This window comes from Dendrobates tinctorius, unplaced genomic scaffold (assembly GCF_039654945.1).
Source record: "Dendrobates tinctorius isolate UK_male_01 unplaced genomic scaffold, ASM3965494v1 ptg000026l, whole genome shotgun sequence".
In the NCBI taxonomy this organism is placed as follows: Eukaryota; Metazoa; Chordata; class Amphibia; order Anura; family Dendrobatidae; genus Dendrobates; species Dendrobates tinctorius.
The window spans coordinates 9,218,316-9,241,030 of NW_027361694.1; the positions used below are offsets into that span (position 1 = coordinate 9,218,316).

A 22,715-nucleotide genomic window follows, 5' to 3' on the forward strand; every position below is an offset into this window, starting at 1 on the left:
ACTTCACCTGACCTAGACTTTATGCTTAATACATCCTAGAACGGTGTTTACCTTTTTTAAAATTTTTTTTTTTTTTTTTGCTGCTTCATAAGTGTTGATTCATGTGCAGTCTGTGATCTATTAGCATAGTGTATCTATAGCATACCCAAGTCTTTTTCATACGAGCTGTTGCTTAGTTCTCTTCCACCCATTCTTTAGACTTTTTTAATTTTCGTTTTTCTTGCCTAGATGTAGAATCTTGCATTTCTCCTTGTTAAATATCATTAAGGGGGTTGGACCAGATGACCAGGAGGTACCTTCCAACTGTACTGTTCTATGACGATTGTAGAGAACAAAACTTCTTTTATATATTTACATAATACATTGAATATCTGAATAAAGTAACCGGTCACTTGATTCATGCTGTTTGAAGCACTGGCAGCATTGAATCAGAGCCTGACAGAATGGTTGCAGCCATGTATGTCCTTCTCTGAAACACTGTTTCATAGAAATAATAGTTTGAAATTTCAATCATATTTTGTACATATTGTTTTATAAACCTCTTTTTTAGGTTCAATTTCATCTATACATTTATTTTACCAACGAAGATATTTGACTGAGTCACAGCAGTATGTGTAGAAACTAGAAGAAACTAGATTATGTTAATTACCCAGACGACTGTTTTTGCAAGCCAAGGGGAGTTGTTTTTTTTTATCTGTATATTGGCTTGTGGATTTAAGTGTTTGTCTGGTGGGTCAAGAACACAGTCTTGCAAGCTGATCTACTATTTAACATACTGTGTTAAGGTACCGTTACACTACGTGACGCACCAGCGATCCCGACAACGATACGATCTGGTAAGGATCGCTGGTACGTCGCTAAATGGTCGCTAGTGAGCTGTCTTACAGACCAATCTACTCAACGACGCATCAACTTTCCGGCGATCCATATAACAACCTCGGTGGTCGTTGGGACCTTGTCACACAGCAGCTTTTCTAACGACTCCCGCCTGCGTCCATGAGTTCTGAGTCGCCAACGAGGTCGCTCGTCGGCATCAAACACAAAAATGCATGCTGGCCAGTGGGACACCAGCGATCAAAAAATGGCCCAGGACATTTGAGCACGATCAGCGAGATCGCAGCGGGGGGCCCGGTCGCGGCTGCATGTCACACGTGGCGAGGTCGCTGTTGCATCACAAAATCTGTGACGTTTCAGTGATCTCGCTAACTATCTCGCTATGTGAGACGGGGCCTTAAGTCTAATAGTGACTGTACATGGTGTGTGTTTATCTTTGTCTATTGATGCTAATTGTGCATTGTATTATGAAACTTGTTGACTTCTAAAGTAAAGCAGGAACAGAATGTGAGGGTGTACTGAAGGAATAGCTTACCTTTCTGGGGTATAAAAAGACCCTGATACGGAGAGACCAGATCTCATTACACAGAAAGATACCAGTCTGCACAACACTCAATGGACGAGAGAGGACTGCAGCCAATTCATCATGGCACCGTCACGAGGGACACGGATCTATGATTCTAAGGGAAACAACCTACAGTGCCTACAAGTAGTATTCAACCCCCTGCAGATTTAGCAGGTTTGATAAGATGCAAATAAGTTAGAGCCTTCAAACTTCACACAAGAGCAGGATTTATTAACAGATGCATAAATCTTACAAACCAAAAAGTTATGTTGCTCAGTTAAATTTTAAGAAATTTTAAACATACAAGTGTGGGTCAATTATTCAACCCCTAGGTTTAATATTTTGTGGAATAACCCTTGTTTGCAATTACAGCTAATAATCGCCTTTTATAAGACCTGATCAGGCCGGCACAGGTCTCTGGAGTTATCTTGGCCCACTCCTCCATGCAGATCTTCTCCAAGTTATCTAGGTTCTTTGGGTGTCTCATGTGGACTTTAATCTTGAGCTCCTTCCACAAGTTTTCAATTGGGTTAAGGTCAGGAGACTGACTAGGCCACTCCAACACCTTGATTTTTTGCCTCTTGAACCAGGCCTTGGTTTTCTTGGCTGTGTGCTTTGGGTCGTTGTCTTGTTGGAAGATGAAATGACGACCCATCTTAAGATCCTTGATGGAGGAGCGGAGGTGCTTGGCCAAAATCTCCAGGTAGGCCGTGCTATCCATCTTCCCATGGATGCGGACCAGATGGCCAGGCTCCTTGGCTGAGAAACAGCCCCACAGCATGATGCTGCCACCACCATGCTTGACTGTAGGGATGGTATTCTTGGGGTCGTATGCAGTGCCATCCAGTCTCCAAACGTCACGTGTGGTTGGCACCAAAGATCTTGGTCTCATCAGACCAGAGAACCTTGAACCAGTCTGTCTCAGAGTCCTCCAAGTGATCATGAGCAAACTGTAGACGAGCCTTGACATGACGCTCTGAAAGTAAAGGTACCTTACGGGCTCGTCTGGAACGGAGACCATTGCGGTGGAGTACGTTACTTATGGTATTGACTGAAACCAATGTCCCCACTGCCATGAGATCTTCCCGGAGCTCCTTCCTTGTTGTCCTTGGGTTAGCCTTGACTCTTCGGACAAGCCTGGCCTCGGCACGGGAGGAAACTTTCAAAGGCTGTCCAGGCCGTGGAAGGCTAACGGTAGTTCCATAAGCCTTCCACTTCCGGATGATGCTCCCAACAGTGGAGACAGGTAGGCCCAACTCCTTGGAAAGGGTTTTGTACCCCTTGCCAGCCTTGTGACCCTCCACGATCTTGTCTCTGATGGTCTTGGAATGCTCCTTTGTCTTTCCCATGTTGACCATGTATGAGTGCTGTTCACAAGTTTGGGGAGGGTCTTAAATAGTCAGAAAAGGCTGGAAAAAGAGATAATTAATCCAAACATGTGAAGCTCATTGTTCTTTGTGCCTGAAATACTTCTTAATACTTTAGGGGAACCAAACAGAATTCTGGTGGTTTGAGGGGTTGAATAATAAATGACCCTCTGAATAAACTTTTCACAATTTAAAAAAAAATTAAACAAAGAAATAACATTCTTTTTTGCTGCAGTGCATTTCACACTTCCAGGCTGATCTACAGTCCAAATGTCACAATGCCAAGTTAATTCCGAATGTGTAAACCTGTTAAATCTGCAGGGGGTTGAATACTACTTGTAGGCACTGTAGAAGTGATCGGCTCCGGTTGGAAGGACACAGATCTGATCCAGTGACCATCTCTGAACCATGGATATGTTTGGAGAAAGCCAGGTTTTGGGACCCGCTGGTCGCCTGGTTCCATGGAGATGGTGGGATAAGCCAGGTGGTGACTCTCGTGTCAACTGGCTTTGGACCTTGTATGGCCTGTCACCTCCCTACGCTTATCTCTTGTCTGTGTGTATATCACAGGTGGAATAGCGACCCTGGGAGCTCTGATGTCAACTGGCTTTGGACCTTGTACGGACTCTATGGACTGTTCTCGGTCATCTCCCTAAGCTTGTCAATATCTCTTCTGTGTGTGTATCACAGGTGGAATATCAACCCTGGGAGCTCTGACGTAACATCTACCATTATCCAGGCGAGTCACCGGAAGGGTTAGGCCCTGTAATGTGCTCCATGTTGGGGGTAATTGCTGGGATTGTTCTGTTTGCTATTGGGTGTTGTGGTTCAACAAAGTATTGCCACACTGTTGTACCCTAACCCTGTGTTGTCTGTGTAGTGTTCTGTCAACAGGGAGATAAAGCGGGCATTCAGAGGTATGAGCCCTGGTCCATGCAGTCTTGCTAAAGACAGCCGGGCCAGTGGACGAGAGCCCCCACTGACCGTGTTTCTCCACACAGTACTTTTTAATCTGATTGTTACATGGCTTGATAGGAACAATTGGCTGACATGTTTGTTTTGTTAGCCTAAAAATATCAGATTATTACATACTTTGTCATAAGACCTATATTACTGCTACATTTATAGGCCTGATGGTCTATTAGAGGGCATGATAACATTGGCATTTGTGAGTACTGGTTGGAGGAATTGTCTGCAGGGCATTTGTTAGAGCAGTCATGTTGATACAACATCTATCTATGGTATGTCTCTATTGTAGAAATACCATTGTAACTAATTTCCCATTTAGGGCCTAGTAGGCAAAACCAGGGTGAGCCGACGGGGTGCCATTTGAAATTAGGGTGCCAACCTGCGGGGCCTGATAGAAACCAGACTAGTATGTTTAATAGGGTAATTTCCTCTTAGGCATCCTTGGACCCCCATTATCTTTTAAATTGCACCAATATATGTTCTTTACAGAAATGATGTGGGATATTGATTCTAGGCAGTATAGGCTTTAATTATTAATAAAGGACTGTTTTAATAGTGTATTTTTTGTTACTTGGTTTAGAATACAATACATACTTTTTGAATTGGTTATATCAGTGATTTTGTTCTAATTTGTAACTATCCTTCTGACTTCTTTATTCACAGACCCAGCTCCGGATTGATTCATTTTTTCGGATGGAGAAACATGAGGCTCAAGGTGTGAAAAGTCAGCGACTGCGCAGAGCAGTGACTTGTATGAAAAGAAAGGAGAAAGACAACGAAGCTCTAGAAGTAGAAGAAGCTACAATGCTGATGGAGAATGAGTATGCAAAGCAGTGTAGAACCCCCCAGAAAGAGAAGAAGAAAAATGAGCCAAAATTGGATAGTCCTGCTTCTGAAAATGTAGATGGCGGCTTTCTTGGGTTTGGGACCAAACCGATGTCTTCTAAGGATGAAAAATCACTTAGTGAGGACTTGGACAAGGATACACAAAAACTCAAGAGTTGCACAGACACTTGCAAAGAAGCAAGTCCAAGCAAACCTAGCAAAGTTGACTTGAGTGTAAAAACGGAAACCCTGGAAACTAGCAGTTCAAGTGACGATGAAGACCAGGTAGTGATGGTAGCAGCCAAGCCTGTATTTAAGTGCAATAGGAGAAAACCAACAATTTTCAGACGTAAAAAGAAATAACGGAAAAAAACAGCTTTGACCCATTCTTACCTTTTTATATACCATTTTGTAATAAATTTTGTGCATCGGTGAATTTTGTTGTCTGTATTCATTTGTCTTTTTTTTTTTTTTTTAAGGGAATCTGTCGCCCCTTCTTTTGCATATTAGCTGCCGGCACCGACATCAGGGGCTTATCTACAGCATTCTGTAAGGCTGTAGATAAGCCCCCGATGTACCCTGAAAGAGAAGAAAAAGAGTTAGATTATACTCACTGGGGGGCGGTCCGGTCCGATGGGTGTCGCGGTCCGGTCCGGCACCTCCCATCTTGCAGCGATGCCATCCTTTTCTTTCCTTCCTGTCGTGGCTCTGGCGCAGGCGCACTGCTCTGCCCTGTTGAGGGCAGAGCAGAATACTGCAGTGCACAGGTGCCGGACCTCTCCCGGCGCCTGCGCACTGCAGGACTCTGCTCTGCCCTCAACAGAGCAGAGCAGTGCGCCTGCGCCAGAGCCACGACAAGAAGGAAAGAAGAGGTTGGCATCGCTGCAAGATGAGAGGTGCCGGACCGGACCGCCCCCCCAGTGAGTATAATCTAACTTTTTCTTCTCTTTCAGGATACATCGGGGGCTTATCTACAGCATTACAGAATGCTGTAGATAAGCCCCTGATGTCGGTGCTGGCAACTAATATGCGAAAGAAGGGGTGACAGATTCCCTTTTAAGTGCATTTTATGCTACTTGTACATTTTATAAGAATAATATAATATTTTGGGAATATCAGGGCTTTTTGTTAAAGTATTATGACCATGGGCTTTTTTGATCAATGTAACTGGTATTTACGGTTACCATTTAGAGAGAGTCACCATCCTAAAAAAATAAGTCCTTACACCATTGTTTTAGCAAAAGTAAAACCAGCACAATTTTGTGCAGCTCTGTTTGGAATAAAACAGATGAAATAATTTCTCAAAAATTCGGAATATTTACTCCCTAAATACTAAATATGAATTTTAAGATTAGTATGGTTATGTTGTTGGCTGGAAAAAAGTAAAATATAGTTCAAGTAAACCGTGCACCATGGCATTCTAGAGCAAAATGCACATATTGGCTGTTCAGCATAGTCTTACAAATGTCTTTTTTTGGGAGGGGGGCTCCTTTTGCTAAGATGAATGCAGATCTAGTGCATGTCACAGCCTAAAATTACAGAGGCATTTATTCCACTTCAAATAAGGCTTAATAATAACCCTTAGTAAGCTAAAACATACAAGAGAAAAGAAAAAAAAAAATCCAGCATTTGTTTTATGGATATAACTTTTGTCTTTATTCTAGAAGTACTTTGAAAAATATCCCTTTTTCAATCTATACATTTCCTATCCATTTATAACAGTGCTCCCTATTGTCCCTATTTATTGCATGCTTTGACTATACACCATGTTCAAATTTATTATGCAAATTGGTTTTAAGTGTCATAGCGTTTTGTTTTTTTTTAATGAAACCCATTGATGGTATTGTGTCTGAGGGTTTTTTTGGATCACTGAAATCAATCTCAGATAACTGTGATAATTAGTTTGCCATGTGAGCCCAATAAAAGGAAAACTGGATATTCCACACTATTGAGCAGGCCACAGTTTTCAAGTAACATGGGAAAGAAAAAGGATCTCTCTGCTGCCGAAAAGCATCAAATAGTGCAATGCCTTGGTCAAGGGATGAAAACATTAGATATTTCCCGAAAACTTGAGCGTGATCATCGTACTGTTAAGAGATTTGTGGCTGATTCTGAGCACAGACGTGTTCGTACCTGATAAAGGCAGAATGAGGCGGGTTCCTGCCAGGCAAGTTCATTGGATTAAGAGAACAGCTAATAATCTTTTATTTTTATATAGCGCTAACATATTCCGCAGCGCTTTACAGTTTGCACACATTATCATCACTGTCCCCATTGGGGTTCACAATCTAAATTCCCTATCAGTATGTCTTTGGAGTGTGCGAGGAAACCGGAGGAAACCCACGCAAACACGGGGAGAACATACAAACTCCTTGCAGATGTCCTTGGTGGGATTTGAACCCAGGACCCCAGCGCTGCAAGGCTGCAGTGCTAACCACTGAGCCACCCTGCTGCCCAAAGCCATTACAAACCAGCAAACAGATATTTGAAGCTGCTGGTGCCTCTGGAGTCCCTCGAACCTCAAGGTGTAGGATCCTTCAAAGGCTTGCTGTGGTGCATAAACCTACTATTCGACCTCCCCTAAACAGTGCTCACAAGCAGAAATGGTTGCAGTGGGCCCAGACATACATGAAGACTAATTTTCAGTCTTGCTTACTGATGACTGTCGAGCAACCCTGGATGGTCCAGATGGATGGAGTAGTGGATGGCCACCATGTCCCAACAAGGCTGCGACCTCAGCAAGGAGGTGGAGTCATGTTTTGGGCCGGAATCATGGGGAAACAGCTGGTAGGGCCCTTTAACCCCTTCATGACCGGAGCTTTTTTCGATTTTTCGTTTTTCGCTCCCCTTCTTCCCAGAGCCATAACTTTTTTTATTTTTCCATCAAAATGGCCATGTGAGGGCTTCTTTTTTGCGGGATGAGTTGTACTTTTGAACGACATCATTGGTTTTAGCATGTCGTGTACTCGAAACCGGGAAAAAAATTCCAAGTGCGGTGAAATTGCAAAAAAATGCAATCCCACACTGCTTGGCTTTTTTGCTAGGTTCAAGAAATGCAAAAACTTGCGTTCTTTTGATCGCCCGTTATTGCATTTTAATGTAATGTTGCGGCGACCAAAAAAAGTAATTCTGGCATTTTGAATTTTTTCTCGCTACACGATTAGCCATCGGGTTAATGTTGTGTTTTTTTTTGGGTTTTTTTTTGATTGGGCGATTCTGAACGCGGCGATACCTAATGTGTATGTGTGATTTTTTTTTTTTTTTTTTAATAGTTTTATTTTGATTGGGGTGAAAGAGGAGTAATTTGAACTTTTAGGTTTTTATTTTTTTCATTTTTTTTTTTTCATTTTTTTTTTTTTTTTAACTTTTGGCATGCTTCAATAGCCTCCATAGGAGGCTTGAAGCATGCACAACCTGATTGGCTCTGCTACATATGGGCGATGAGCAGATCGCCCATATGTGGCAGATTTACTGCTGTGCTTTGAGCACCGGGCGGCACTCAAAGCGATCTGCCTGCAACAACCATAGAGGTGTCTGAGACCTCTGGTTGTCAGGGCAACGCATCGCCGACCCCCGATCACATGACGGGGGTCAGCGATGAGCTCACTTCCTGCCCGGCAGCCAGAAGCTCTAGTTAAAAGCCCGCTGTCAGCGCTTGACAGCGGGATTTAACTAGTTAATAGGTGCGGGCGGATGGCGCTTCCGCCCGCTTCTATTGCGGGCACATGTCAGCTGTTCATAACGGCTGACATGTCGCGGCTTTAAGGTGGGCTCACCGCTGGTGCCCACCTCAAAGCAGGGGAATCTGACTGCTGGTGTACTATCCCGTCAGAAAGGGATTAAGGTTCCTGAAGGTGTGAAAATGACATCTGCAAAGTATATAGAGTTCCTGACTGACAACTTTCTTCCATGGTATAAAAAGCAGAAATGTGCCTTCAGGAGCAAAATCATCTTCTTTTCATGCATGACAATGCTCCATCTCATGCGGCAAAGAATACCTCTGAGTCATTGGCTGCTATGGGCATAAAAGGAGAAACTCATGGTGTGGCTACCATCTTCCCCTGACCTCAACCCTATAGAGCAGGGTTCCCCAACTCCAGTCCTCAAGGCCCACCAACAGATCATGTGTTCAGGATTTCCTTTGTATTGCACAGGTGATGCAATTATCACTTGAGCAATACTAAGGAAATCCTGAAAACATGATCTGTTGGTGGGCCTTGAGGACTGGAGTTGGGGAACCCTGCTATAGAGAACCTTTGGAATATCGTCAAGCAAAATATCTTTGAGGGTGGGAGGTGGCAGTTCACATCAAAACAGCAGCTCTGGGAGGCTATTCTGACTTCATGCAAAGAAATACAAGCAGAAACTCTCCAAAAACTCACAAGTTCAATGGATGCAAGAATTGTGAAGGTGATATCAAAGAAGGGTTCCTATGTTAACATGTAACTTGGCCTGTTAGGATGTTTTGGAGTAAAATAGCTTTTTTGTTCAGTGAATGTGACCTAATGCTGCAAATTCCACAAATGAGCATTTTCAGTTCTTTAAAACATCTCAAATGTTTAGAAATTTCACTGTGCCTAATAATTTGGAACAGTGCAATTTGAGGTTTTATTCATTTCGGAGATTATACTGTTATCATTGGGAGGTTTCTTCAATAAAATTTGATGTATACTCTAACGGGTGATGACTTTTATTAGACTCACTGTCATTTGCTCCAACCATTTAGGAAAATCAGAGAAAAATATCATTTGCATAATAATTTGGAACATGGTGTAGTCTGCATAGTTTATTATGTTATACAAAGGCTCCTTGTAACGTGGTCAGTGTTTTGTTTGGTGGCCTTTGAGCCGTAGAATGGCTGCATCTCAAGAATGGCGCAGTGCCTAATGTAGATTTCAACTTTTAGCAGGCTTTACTTGGCACAAGAGAACTTGGTATAACCCTTATTCTTTCAATAACCGTACATTCTTAGCTGCTACAAACAATATTGTTACCCAGAACTTGATGTTTATACTTCAGAGCTCAGTATGGGTTTATGTGGGTTTCCTCAAAAGATAGATGGTAAAACGTGCTTGTGCTACAAGATGCCAGTTATTGTCTGTCTGGTGTCTCCAACATTGTCTTCAGCCTATTTAAAACTGAATCTGTCAAACGGCACTCCTTGTGTTTCCCCCCTCTATTAACCTACAGTGCCTTGCGAATGTATTAGGCCCTCTGGAACTTTTCAACCTTTTCCCACATATCATGCTTCAAAAATAAAGATACCAAATGTAAATTTTTGTTGAAGAATCAACAACAAGTGGAACACGGTTGTGAAGCAGAACAAAATTTATTGGTTACTTTAAATTTTTGTGGAAATTAAAATACTGAAAAGTGCAATATTATTCGACCCCTTTACTTTTAGTGCAGCAAACTCACTCCAGAAGTTCATTGTGGATCTCTGAATGATCCAATGTTGTCCTAAATGACTAATGATAAATATAATCCACCTGTGTGCAATCAAGTCTCCGTATAAATGCACCTGCTCTGTGATAGTCTCAGGGTTCTGTTTGAAGCACAGAGAGCATCATGAAGACCAATGAACACAACAGGCAGGTCTGTGATACTGTTGTGGAGAAGTTTAAAGCTGGATTTGGATACAAAATGATTTCCAAAACTTTAAACATCCCAAGGAGCACTGTGCAAGCGATCATATTGAAATGGAAGGAGTATCATACCACTGCAAATCTACCAAGACCAGCCGTCTCTGAAAACTTTCATCTCAAACAAGGAGAAGACTGATCAGAGATGCAGCCAAGAGGCCCATGATCACTCTGGATGAACTGCAGAGATCTACAGCTGAGGTGGGACAGTCTGTTCATAGGACAACAATCAGTTGTACACTGCACAAATCTGGCCTTTATGGAAGAGTGGCAAGAAGAAAGCCTTTTATCAAAGATATTCATAAAATGTGTCGTTAAGTTAGCAACAAGCCACCTGGGAGACACACCAAACATGTGGAAGAAGGTGCTTTAGTCAGATGAAACTAAAATCGAACTTTTTGGCAACAATGCCAAACAATATGTTTGGCCTAAAGGCAACACAGCTCATCACCCTGAACATACCATCCCCACTGTCAGACATGGTGGTGGTGGCAGCATCATGGTTTGGGCCTGTTTTTCTTCAGCAGGGACAGGGAAGATGGTTAAAATTGATGGGAAGATGGATGGAGCCAAATACAGGACCGTTCTTGAAGAAAACCTGTTGGAGTCTGCAAATGACCTGAGACTGGGACGGAGATTTGTCTTCCAACAAGACAATGATCCCAAACATAAAGCAAAATCTACAATGGAATGGTTCACAAATAAACGTATCCAGGTGTTAGAATGTCAAAGTCCAGACCTGAATCCAATCGAGAATCTGTGGAAAGAGCTGAAAACTGCTGTTCACAAACGATCTCCATCAAACCTCACTGAGCTCAAGCTGTTTGCCAAGGAAGAATGGGCAAGAATTTCAGTCTCTCGATGTACAAAACTTAGAGACCTACCCCAAGCGACTTGCAGCTGTAATTGCAGCAAACGGTGGCGCAACAAAGTATTGTTAAAGGGGCCGAATAATATTGCACGCCCCACTTTTCAGTTTTTGAATTTCCACAAAAAGTTAAAATCAATACATTTTGTTCAACTTCACAATTGTGTCCCACTTGTTGATTCTTCACCAAAAATTTACATTTGGTATCTTTGTTTTGAAGCATGATATGTGGGGAAAAGGTTGAAAAGTTCCAGTGGGCCGAATACTTTCGCAAGGCACTGTACCTAGACCTGAAAATGCCATTCCCATGTGTGGTTCTACCATAACTCCAAAGCAGAATGTTCTCTTTCTCTGTGTTATATTTGAGTCAGATCTTTCACTCGCTCTCTACATCTGATCACTCACCCGCTAGTGCCACCTGCACCTGAAAAGCATCACTAGAAATCAACCTTTTCACTCTGCAAAAGCTCTTACTATTGCTCGGATATAGTCTCCTCTTGACTGTTGCAACTCTACGGCCGGGGTCACACTGGCGAGGAATACGGCCGAGTGAGAGGCGCTAAAAGCACGCATTACGCATGGACCAATGATTCTCTATGGGGTCCCTCGCACCAGCCGTATATTTCTCATCCATATTCTACGCTCCGTACCAATCGCAGTATGCTGCGATTGTCAGCGTACTACGGCCGTAGTACGCCAACGCAAGTCTATGGGTGCGCAAAAAATACGGATTACACACGGACCACACATGTGACTTGCGAGAAATACGCACCAGGTGTCTTTTAGCAAAGCCAGCAATTCAGTGCGCTATACAGTAAACTCACACTGACAGGTTTAATAAAGAAACGAAAGAATAGATATAGACATAGAGAAAATATATATATATATATATATATATATATATATATATATATGCATTCTATGTGTCTATATCGATTCTTTGGTTTGTGTTATAAAACCTGTCATAGGGCTCCATTATATGTCCATTTTGCAAGCCTGCGAGAAAATCTCGCCATACGGATTACATGCGGATGCTTACATGCGCAAAATACGCGCTCACACCTTGATTACGGATGACATACGGAGCACTGTTTAGGGGCCATTCATCCGTATTACGCATGTAAAATACTGACCGTATTTTGCGTTGGTTAGTGTGACCCCGGCCTACTAATCCGTATCCTTTCTAAACTCCCCTCTCTAATCCATCCTGAATGCAGCAGATGGGATCATATTCCTGTCCAACCGCTACACTGATGTCGCCACCATGTGCCAGTCATTGTACTGGTTGCCCATCCGGTACAAAGTCCAATATAAACTTTATCACTCTCGCATACAAATCTCTCATCAGTTCACTTGTGCAGTGTTATTTGAATACCCTATTTACAAAGTTCTTCACAACTTACAAATTTGAGCAGGTGCAATACAATATATATTTTGTTTTTAAGAGTGTTTCACCAATTTTTGCCATACAACTTGTACATTCATGCACATAGTAGCCATAAAGTACATAAAAAGTTGTTTTGTTTTATTTTTACTCTGTTGTGGTGATACAGGGCGACAAAATTATGGGTGCAAAATGTTGTATTGTTTAACTTGGCAGTTTGATTCCTTCAGCTCTATGGGCATATACTTTCATCCTGCTATGACGCTGTCCAATCAAAATAACGAAGTGTCCATAGGTAGGAAAAAGTAGATGCCCACAGACAAATCACCAGCCCCTGATGGCATTCACCCTCTGGTATTAAGGGAGTTAAGTAATGTGATAGACAGGCCTCTATTCCTTATATTTAAAGACTCTATAGAAACAGGGTCTGTTCCTTTTGATTGGCGGCAAGCAAATGTGGTACCAATATTCAAAAAGGGGTGTAAAAGGGAACCTGGAAACTATAGGCCGGTAAGCTTAACATCTGTTGTGGGTAAAATTTTTGATGGGTTTCTAAGGGATACCATTATGGAATATCTCAATGTTAATAAATGTTTAACTCCATATCAACATGGATTTATGAAGAATCGCTCCTGTGAAACTAACCTGATCAGCTTCTATGAGGATGTAAGCTCTCAAGTGTACCAAGGAGTATCATTGGATGTCATTTATCTCGACTTCTCTAAAGCATTTGACACTGTCCAACATAAAAGATTGGTAAGTAAGATGAGAAAGCTTGGGCTAGGGGAAAATGTGTGTAGATGGGTAGGTAGCTGGCTTAGTGATAGAAAACAAAGAGTGGTTATTAATGGTGCATACTCAGATTGGGCCAGGGTTACTAGTGGGGTACCACAGGGTTCTGTATTGGGCCCCCTACTATTTAATATATTTATTAATGATCTAGTGGATGGCTTACACAGTAAAATATCAGTATTTGCAGATGATACAAAACTATGTAAGGTAGTTAACACAAAGGAGGACAGTTTGCAACTACAGACAGATTTGAGTAAATTGGAGAATTGGGCTGAAAAATGGCAAATGAGGTTTAACACAGATAAGTGTAAGGTTATGCACATGGGAAGGAGAAACAGATGCTACAATTACTTACTAAATGGGAAACTGCTGGGGAATCAGACATGGAAAAAGACTTGGGCATCTTCTATAATAATAAATGCCCTAACCAGCTTCCGGTTGTAACAACTTCCGTCCAGTTGTAACCGGTGACGTCACCCCCCACACACACGCACATGTTAACCCTCAACACACCACACCGCCTCAACACACTCCTCTCACCTTTCACCTCCACTCATGTCCACTCACTCTTTCACTCCACATACGTTCCTTTCTCTCACTCCGTTTCTCATACTCACACCGTCATCGTCGCTGCCCCGACATCTTCCTCCGCCGCCGCGATCCAGGATCCAGACGTTCTCCAGGCCGCCGACATGTTCTTGCGGGACGCCATCTTGGATGTCGTGAAATCCCGCGAGATTCAAGATGGCGTCGCCGCAACAATATGTCGCTGGCGTGGACGACATCGGGATTCAAAAAGATGGTGTCGGCGAAATCTCGCGAGATTACGCCGACGCCATTTTGGATCCCGATGTCGCCCATGCCAGCGACATGTTGTTGCAGCTACGCCATCTGGAATATTCGCAGGACTTCACGACATCCAAGATGGCGTCCCGCAAGAATATGTCGCTGGCGTGGGCGACATCGGGATCCAAAATGGCGTCGGCGTAATCTCGCGAGATTTCGCCGACACCATCTTTTTGGATCCCGATGTCGTCCACGCCAGCGACATGTTGTTGCGGCGACGCTATCTTGAATATCGCGGGATTTCACGAAATCCAAGATGGAGTCCCGCAAGAACATGGCGGCCTGGAGAACGTCTGGATCCTCGATCGCGGCGGCGGAGGAAGATGTCGGGGGCAGCGACGATGACGGTGTGAGTATGAGAAACGGAGTGAGAGAAAGGAACGTATGTGGAGTGAAAGAGTGAGTGGAGGTGAAAGGTGAGAGGAGTGTGTGTTGAGGCGGTGTGGTGTGTTGAGGGTTAACATGGCAAGAGGTGTTAACGACGTCGGCGAAATCTCGCGAGATTTCGCCGACGCCATCTTGCATTCGTGAAATTGCGTCATTTACCTCACGCCGACTTGCTGTGCGGACGCTTGGCATTGCCTGTACCACCATAACTACTGCTGCCTTGGTCCTATGCCTGTTTACTGCCGGTGTCTAATTACTGGACCAATTTGCCTGTACCGCCATAACTACTGCTGCCTTTCTCCTCTGCCGGTGTCTAATTACAGGACCAATTTGCCTATACCGCCATAACTACTGCCTTTGTCCTCTGCTGGTGTCTAATTACAGGGCCAATTAGCCTATACTGCCATAACTACTGCTGCCTTTGTCCTCTGCCAGTGTCTAATTACAGGGCCAATTTGTCTCTATCGCCATAACTACTGCTGCTTTGGTCATCTGCCTGTTTACTGCCGGTGTCTAATTACAGGGCTAATTTGCCTCTACCGCCATAACTACTGCTGCCTTGCTCCTCTGCCGGTGTCTAATTACAGGGCTAATTTGCCTCTACCGCCATAACTACTGCTACCTTGCTCCTCTGCCGGTGTCTAATTACAGGGCCAATTTGCCTCTACCGCCATAACTACTGCTGCCTTGCTCCCCTGCCGGTGTCTAATTACAGGGCCAATTTGCCTCTACCGCCATAACTACTGCTGCATTGCTCCTCTGCTGGTGTCTAATTACAGGGCCAATTTGCCAATACCGCCATCACTACTGCTGCCTTGCTCCTCTGCTGGTGTCTAATTACAGGGCCAATTTGCCTCTACCGCCATAAGTACTGCTGCCTTGCTCCTCTGACTGTTCACTGCCTGTGTCTAATTACAGGGCCAATTTGCCTCTACCGCCATAACTACTGCTGCCTTGCTCCTCTGCCGGTGTCTAATTACAGGGCCAATTTGCCTCTACCGCCATAACTACTGCTGCCTTGCTCCTCTGCCGGTGTCTAATTACAGGGCCAATTTGCCTCTACCGCTGCCTTGCTCCTCTGCCGGTGTCTAATTACAGGGCCAATTTGCCTCTACCGCCATAACTACTGCTGCCTTGCTCCTCTGCCGGTGTCTAACTACAGGGCCAATTTGCCACTACCACTTCATAACTACTGCTGGGCAATTACAGGGTCAATTAGTATCTGTTTACTCTACAATACTCCAGGACGCCTTCTTCACTGCCAGATAACTGCCAAATAGACTCCTTTTACGTGTGCCAACATGAGTCATAACAAAAAGTATGCCAATGCCAGTGAAAGGAAAGCAGCTTTAGCACTACGACAAAAACAACGCCGTGCTAATGAGACTCCTGAGGAAAAACACCATCGCCTTGAGAAGATTAAGGCTTATAAACGCCGTCGCCTCACACACGAATCCCCTAACTCTAAATCCATAAGATTGGCTGAAGAAGCCTCTGCACGCCGTCACCGCCGACAACAGACGGCCTCTTCCTCATCATTATTATTAGACTCACAACAGGATGCTTCCACATCAGCATGTGGAACAATTTACTGCTACACTTCATCCCATATGCCGTTCACTGACATAACTAATCAGCAATCTGTTTCTGCCCTATCAATACCACCATTCAATACCGATGCACAGTATGCCAATGCCAGTGAAAGGAAAGCAGCTTTAGCACTACGACAAAAACAACGCCGTGCTAATGAGACTCCTGAGGAAAAACAGCATCGACTTGACAAGATTAAGGCTTATAAACGCCGTCGTCTCACACACGAATCCCCTAACTCTAAATCTATTACATTGGCTGAAGAAGCCTCTACACGCCATCACCGCCAACAACAGACGGCTTCTTCCTCATCATTATTAGTAGGCTCACAACAGGATGCTTCCATATCAGCATGTGGACCAAGTTACTACCACACTTCATCCTATATGCCGTTCACTGACATAACTAATCAGCAATCTGTTTCTTCCCTATCATTACCACCATTAGTCAATACCAACGCACAGTTTCTTCACATACAAGCTGCAGTTAGCCCGCAGAAAGTGCAACCAAGACAAATATACGTTGGTCTCAAAACTAGGCGCACCCCATCGGTTGGACATGCACTTCTACTACAACCTCACATTTTCACTAATGATGAAAATAGTATTACCGAACACAGCTGTGGTGACATGACCCATGTATGTGAGCATTGCAAAGCTTTGCATTTTGTAGCAGAGATACCTTCTGATAACAACTTTACGCTCTGCTGTCAGAAGGGTAAAGTCCATGTACCCATACTACAATATCCTGATGTCTTTACACGTTTGCTGAAAGGGCAAAGTGAATTTAGCAAAAATTTCATGGATAATATTCGAAGTATTAACAGTTCCTTTGCTTTTGCCTCCATGGGTGCAAATATTTCACCACCTCCTGGATATGGCCCATACTGTTTCCGCATACATGGCCAGATCTATCATAGAACTGAAACACTACATCCCTCAGATGACCAGCAACGCGCATTTGCCCAACTTTACATTCTCGATACCACTACCGCAAACGAACAACGCTTACGATGTAAAGAAAATCAAAAATGTCATCCTACATTGATGAACATTATTGCCCTTCAAATCCAAACTATTAATCCTTTTGTGGAAGCTTATCAAATGTTACGTGATGTGGAAGAACAAGAAAAAATTAAATCTCTACAAAACGGAACTGTCATGCCAAACATCACTATGGCTATTAAACAAGATCGTACTCAAGACCCTCGACGCTACAATAATCCCACTGTCAGTGAAGTAGCAGTCGTGTTTCAAAATGACAATGGTGAGCCACTAATGTCCACTCGCAGGATTTCAGAATACTCAAGATGGCATGGCCGCAAGAACATGTCGCCGGCGTGGACAATGTCGGGATCCAGGATGGCGCCGGCGGAAGATGATGTCGGGGATCGTGGAGCAGCGACGATGACAGTGTGAGTATGAGAGAAAGGGTCGTATGTGGAGTGAAAGAGTGAATGGACGTGAGTGGAGATGGTGAAAGGTGAGAGGAGTGTGTGTTGAGGCGGTGTGGTGTGTTGAGGTGTGTGTGTATTGAGGGTTAACATGGCAAGAGGTGTGTCACTATCCTCTCGATGCGATAGCATCGGGCCTTAATCTACTATAATAAATGCGCTAAGCAGCTTCCGGGTTGTAACAACTTCCGTCCAGTTGTAACTGGTGACGTCACAGCACACCTCTTGCCATGTTAACCCTCAACACACCACTCCTCAACATACACTCCTCTCACCTTTCACTATCTCCACTAATGTCCATTTGCAGGATTTCAGAATACTCAAGATGGCATGGCCGCAAGAACATGTCGCCGGCGTGGACAACGTCGGGATCCAGGATGGCGCCGGCGGAAGATGATGTCGGGGATCATGGAGCAGCGACGATGACAGTGTGAGTATGAGAGACGGAGTGAGAGAAAGGGTCGTATGTGGAGTGAAAGAGTGAGTGGATGTGAGTGGAGATAGTGAAAGGTGAGAGGAGTGTGTGTTGAGGCGGTGTGGTGTGTTGAGGAGGTGTGTGTGTGTATTGAGGGTTAACATGGCAAGAGGTGTGTCACTATCCTCTCGATGCAATAGCATCGGGCCTTAATCTAGTAGTCAATAAGAAGCTAAATTGGAGTGCCCAGTGTCAGGCAGCTGCCACCAAAGCAAATAGGGTCATGGGATGCATTAGAAGAGGTCTGGGGACACGAGATGAAAACATAATTCTCCCTCTGTACAAATCACTAGTCAGACCACACTTGGAATATTGTGTGCAATTTTGGACGCCAGTGCTCAAGAAAGACATTACTGAACTTGACAGGGTTCAAAGGCGAGCTACTAAAATGATAAATGGAGTTGGTTCACTACAGTACCCAGAAAGGTTATCAAAATTAGGTCTATTTACTCTAGAAAAGAGAAGACTTAGGGGAGACTTAATATATATGTACAAGTATATCAGAGGGCAATACAGAGATCTCTCCAATGAACTGTTTGTACCAAGGACTGTGACAAGAACAAGGGGGCATTCTCTTCGTTTGGAGGAGAGACAATTTCTGCACCAGCATAGAAGAGGGTTCTTCATGGTAATAGCAGTGAGGCTCTGGAATTCTCTTCCTGAGGAAGTGGTGATGGCCAACTTACTGAATGAATTTAAGAAAGGAATGGATGCTTTTCTTGTGAGCAACAGTATAGAAGGTTACGAATAACATAATATTATAGGTAGATGGTTGACCCAGCTTAGGGGAAGGAATTTTTTTCCCTATGGAGAAAATTGGCTTCTACTCTGTGGGTTTTTTGCCTTCCCCAGGATCAACAATGCAGAAGAGCTGCACTAAAAATAGGCTGAACTAGATGGACATAAGGTCTTCCTTCAGCCTTCAAAACTATGTTACAGTTCAACTTCTGATATAAATGAAGCGCCCATTAAGACTAGGTGCCAGTGTAGTCATGTGAGACCTTTTGTAATGCCTTCCTCCTTAACAATTCTTACTGTTGGTCCCCGACTGCTCGCTCAATGCTCCTCACTTTGAAGCTGCTGCCTAAGAAGTGGTGTTGGGAAGGAGGCATGGTCACGTGAGATCGATAGTCTTGCATGAATTTGTTGTCAAAGTCACTGAACTTAATGGGTATTTTATTTGGGTCAGAAATGTAGGCATCTACCTTTTCCTACCTATGTACGCTGTCATTTTATGATTGGCCGGTATCATTGTGAGATGAAAGTGCATGTCCACTGAGCTGAAGGAAATGAACCACAGAACAATAAAATATACGGTAGTAATTTCCCCTCAACAGAGTGGAGAAAAAAATATTTGAATCATTTTTATGTACATTCCTGCTACTTTCTGCAGGAATGTACAGTAGTGTTAAAAATAATAGCAGTCCAATATAACTAATCAGATTATTCAATGTGTTTGGTATAAATTATATTACCACATGTCAAACAATTTTCCAGTTGGTGCCATAGATGCTAAGAAAACCAACGGATTCTGCATTCATGATCTGCAGGTTTTTGAGTCTGTGAATTAGAATAATTAATTTAAAGGTGTTGTGTTCAAAATAATAGCAGTGTGGAGTTCAGTTAGTGAGATCAATCATTCTGTGAAGAACCGGGTGATCAGGTGGCCCTTATTTAAGGGTGAAGCCAGGACAATGTTGTATATGCATTTCTCCTTGAAAGCCTGAGAAATATGGGTCATTCTAGACATTGTTCAGAAGAACAATGTACTTTGATTAAAAAGTTGATTAGAGAGGGTGAAACTTATAAAAAAGTGGAGACAACGATAGGCTGTTCAGCTAAAATTATCTCCAATGTTTTAAGGCTATGTGCCCACGTTGCGTTTTTAAGCATTTCCGCCGCTGCGGAAATGCTTAAAAAACGCTAATAAAACGCATCCCCATGCAATCCTATGGAATTCAGCAGTTGCTGTGCCAATTCTGCAGATTTTTCCTCTGCGGAATCGCATAGCGGTAAAATCCGCAGCATGTCCATTATCTCTGCGGAATCGTGGCAATTCCGCCGCCATAGGATTACAATGAAGCGCTCACTTTACGTGGCTATGCCCACCATGCGTAAAGTGAGCGCTTTATGTGCGGATGGTACCCAGGGTCTGGAGGAGAGCAGACTCTCCTCCATGCCCTGGGTGCCATATTCCTGTAAAAAATAGAATTAAAATAAAAAATAGGGATCTACTTGCCCTCTGTCGGCCCCCGGAGTCGTTCCGGCCCTCATGGCGCTGCCAGCAACTTCCGTTCCCGGGGATGCATTGCGCGAATGAACTCTGATGTAGCGGTCTCGCAGAGTATATCCCTATTTTTTCTTTTTTTTTAATTATTTTTAGCATTCTATCTTTTACTTTTGTGCTGCATAGGGGACCCTATTTCTCTCTCTCTGATGTGCAATCACATCAGAGGAAAATAGGACTTTTTTTTTGCGGTCGCCATTATACTATTATTATTTATTTATATAGCACCATTAATTCCATGGTGCTGTCCTTGCGGACTTACATTCTATGGGATAGTGGGGAAGAGACAGAAGTTCGGGGGTGCAGCAGCTCTGGTGGTTTTGAGGCGGCGGCTCGGGCGGTGGTGAGGCGACAGAATGGTTATTGCAGGCTGTAAGCTTTCCTGAAGAGATGTATTTTCAGGTTCCGTTTGAAGGATCCGAGGGTGGTGGATAATCGGACGTGTTGAGGGCATGGAATGCCAGAGGATAGGGGATATTCGGGAGAAATCTTGGAGGCGGTTGTGCAAGGAACAAATAAAGTGTGGAGGAAAGTAGGAGGTCTTGGCAGGATCGAAGATTAAGTGAAGGAAGATATTGGGAGATTAGTTCAGAGATATAGGGAGGGGGCAGGTTGTGGATGGCTTTGTAAGTCAGTGTTAGTAGTTTGAACTGGATTCGTTGGTGAATTGGGAGCCAGTGGAGGGATTTGCAGAGGGGAGAGACAGGGGAATAGCGAGGAGAGAGGTGGATTAGATGGGCCGCAGAGTTGAGGACAGACTGGAGTGGTGCAAGAGAGTTAGCAGGGAGGCCACAGAGGAGAGTGTTGCAGTAGTCAAGGTGGGAGATAATGAGGGCTTGCACAAGAGTTTTAGTAGATTGAGAGCTGAGGAAGGGACGAATTCTGTAAATATTTTTGAGTTGGAGGTGGCAAGAGTTTGGACTTGTGGTTTGAAGGACAGGGCAGAGCCGAGAGTTACTCTGAGGCACCGGATTTCAGGTGCCGGAGAGAGCGTGATGCCGTTTACCATAATAGATCGGGTAGGGAAGATACATGAGACGGAGGAAAGATAATGAGTTCAGTTTTGTCTACATTGAGTTTTAGGAAGCGAGAGGTGAAAAAGGAGGATATGGCTGACAGACACTCCGGGATTCTGGACAGCAGAGAGGTGACATCTGGGCCAGAGAGGTATATCTGAGTGTCCGCATACAGGTGGTACTGGAAGCCATAGGACTTTGAGTTGTCCTAGGCCAAGAGTATAGATGGGGGGGAAAAAAGTAGGGGCCCCAGGACAGAGCCTTGGGGGACTCCAACAGAGAGAGGGCAGGATGAGGAGGTAGTGTGGGAGTGGGAAACGCTGAATGTGCGGTCAGAAAGATATGAGGCAATCCAGGACAAGGCAAGGTCTTTGATGCCAAGGGAAGAAAGAGTCTGTAGCAGTAGGCAGTGGTCGACTGTGTCTAAGGCCTGTTTCACACTTCCGTTTGTGACCATCAGTCAAGATCCGCCGATTTGAAAAAAAAACGGATCCGCCATTTTACTTGGCGGATCCGCTTTTTTCCTCAAAGACTTGCATTATCGGCGGATCTTGACGGATGGTCGTCCGTTCGATCCGCTTTTGTACGGATCCGCCAAGATTTTGGCGTCCGCTTAGCGGCCCGGACGGAGCATGTAACGTTATTTTGTTCTCCGGATCCGCTATTTACTAAATTAACCCGCATTTCTGTCTGGCTGCTGGATAAAATTCTCTCTCTCTCTCTCTCCTCCACGACCTACCCCTCCACATCGCCGCTGCTGATCTCTCTCCTCCACATCGCCGCTGCTGTCCCGCGAGATCTCTCTCTCCTGCACGACATACTCCTCCACATTGCCGCTCCTTTACGGCAACTTCTCCACGACAGCGCACCTACTGATGCCGCGAACACCGCTGCTGATCCCGCTGTGCCCACAGCTCCTGCGTCACCATGCCTGCTCCCGGACTGAGCGACATCGCTGGTATTTTTACTTTTTTTTTTTTTTTTTTTCACACGCGGTTCCTCTAATTTTTCAACTTCGGCGGATCCGTACATCCGCCGATCCGATGCCACCCGTTTCTGTCATTCCGCCTGCGGATCCGGTTTCCGCTATTTTGGCGGATTCGGACTGACAGGAAAAACTGAAGTGTGAAACAGGCCTAAGGCAGAGGACAGGTCGAGAAGGAGGATGGAGAACTGTCTTAACGTTGGCTGTGAGTAAGTCATTAGTAATTTTGGTCAGGGCAGTTTCAGAGAAGTGGTGGGGGCGGAAGCCAGATTGGAGGATATCAAGGAGGGAGTTAGATGAGAGGTGGGAGGAAAGTTGAGCATGGACATGCTGTTCAAGGAGTTTGGAAGCAGTGATATGGGGCGATAGCTGGGCATAGCAGTTGGGTCAAGGTTTTTTTCGAGGATGGGTGTGTGATGGTGGCATGTTT

At 44.2% G+C, this 22,715-nt stretch overlaps 1 protein-coding gene across 2 annotated transcripts in view; it reads left to right on the forward strand.

The window, feature by feature from the left end:
* ERCC5 (ERCC excision repair 5, endonuclease) overlaps window positions 1-4,996 on the forward strand; it is an 83,653-nt gene extending 78,657 nt beyond the window's left edge. For both annotated transcript variants that reach the window (XM_073569481.1, XM_073569480.1), the window contains exon 16: window positions 4,399-4,996. In XM_073569481.1, coding sequence (XP_073425582.1) covers window positions 4,399-4,923 — 525 coding nt within the window. In that variant the 3' untranslated portion in view covers window positions 4,924-4,996. The remainder of the gene's footprint in view (window positions 1-4,398) is intronic.
* Window positions 4,997-22,715: the final 17,719 nt, after the last annotated feature.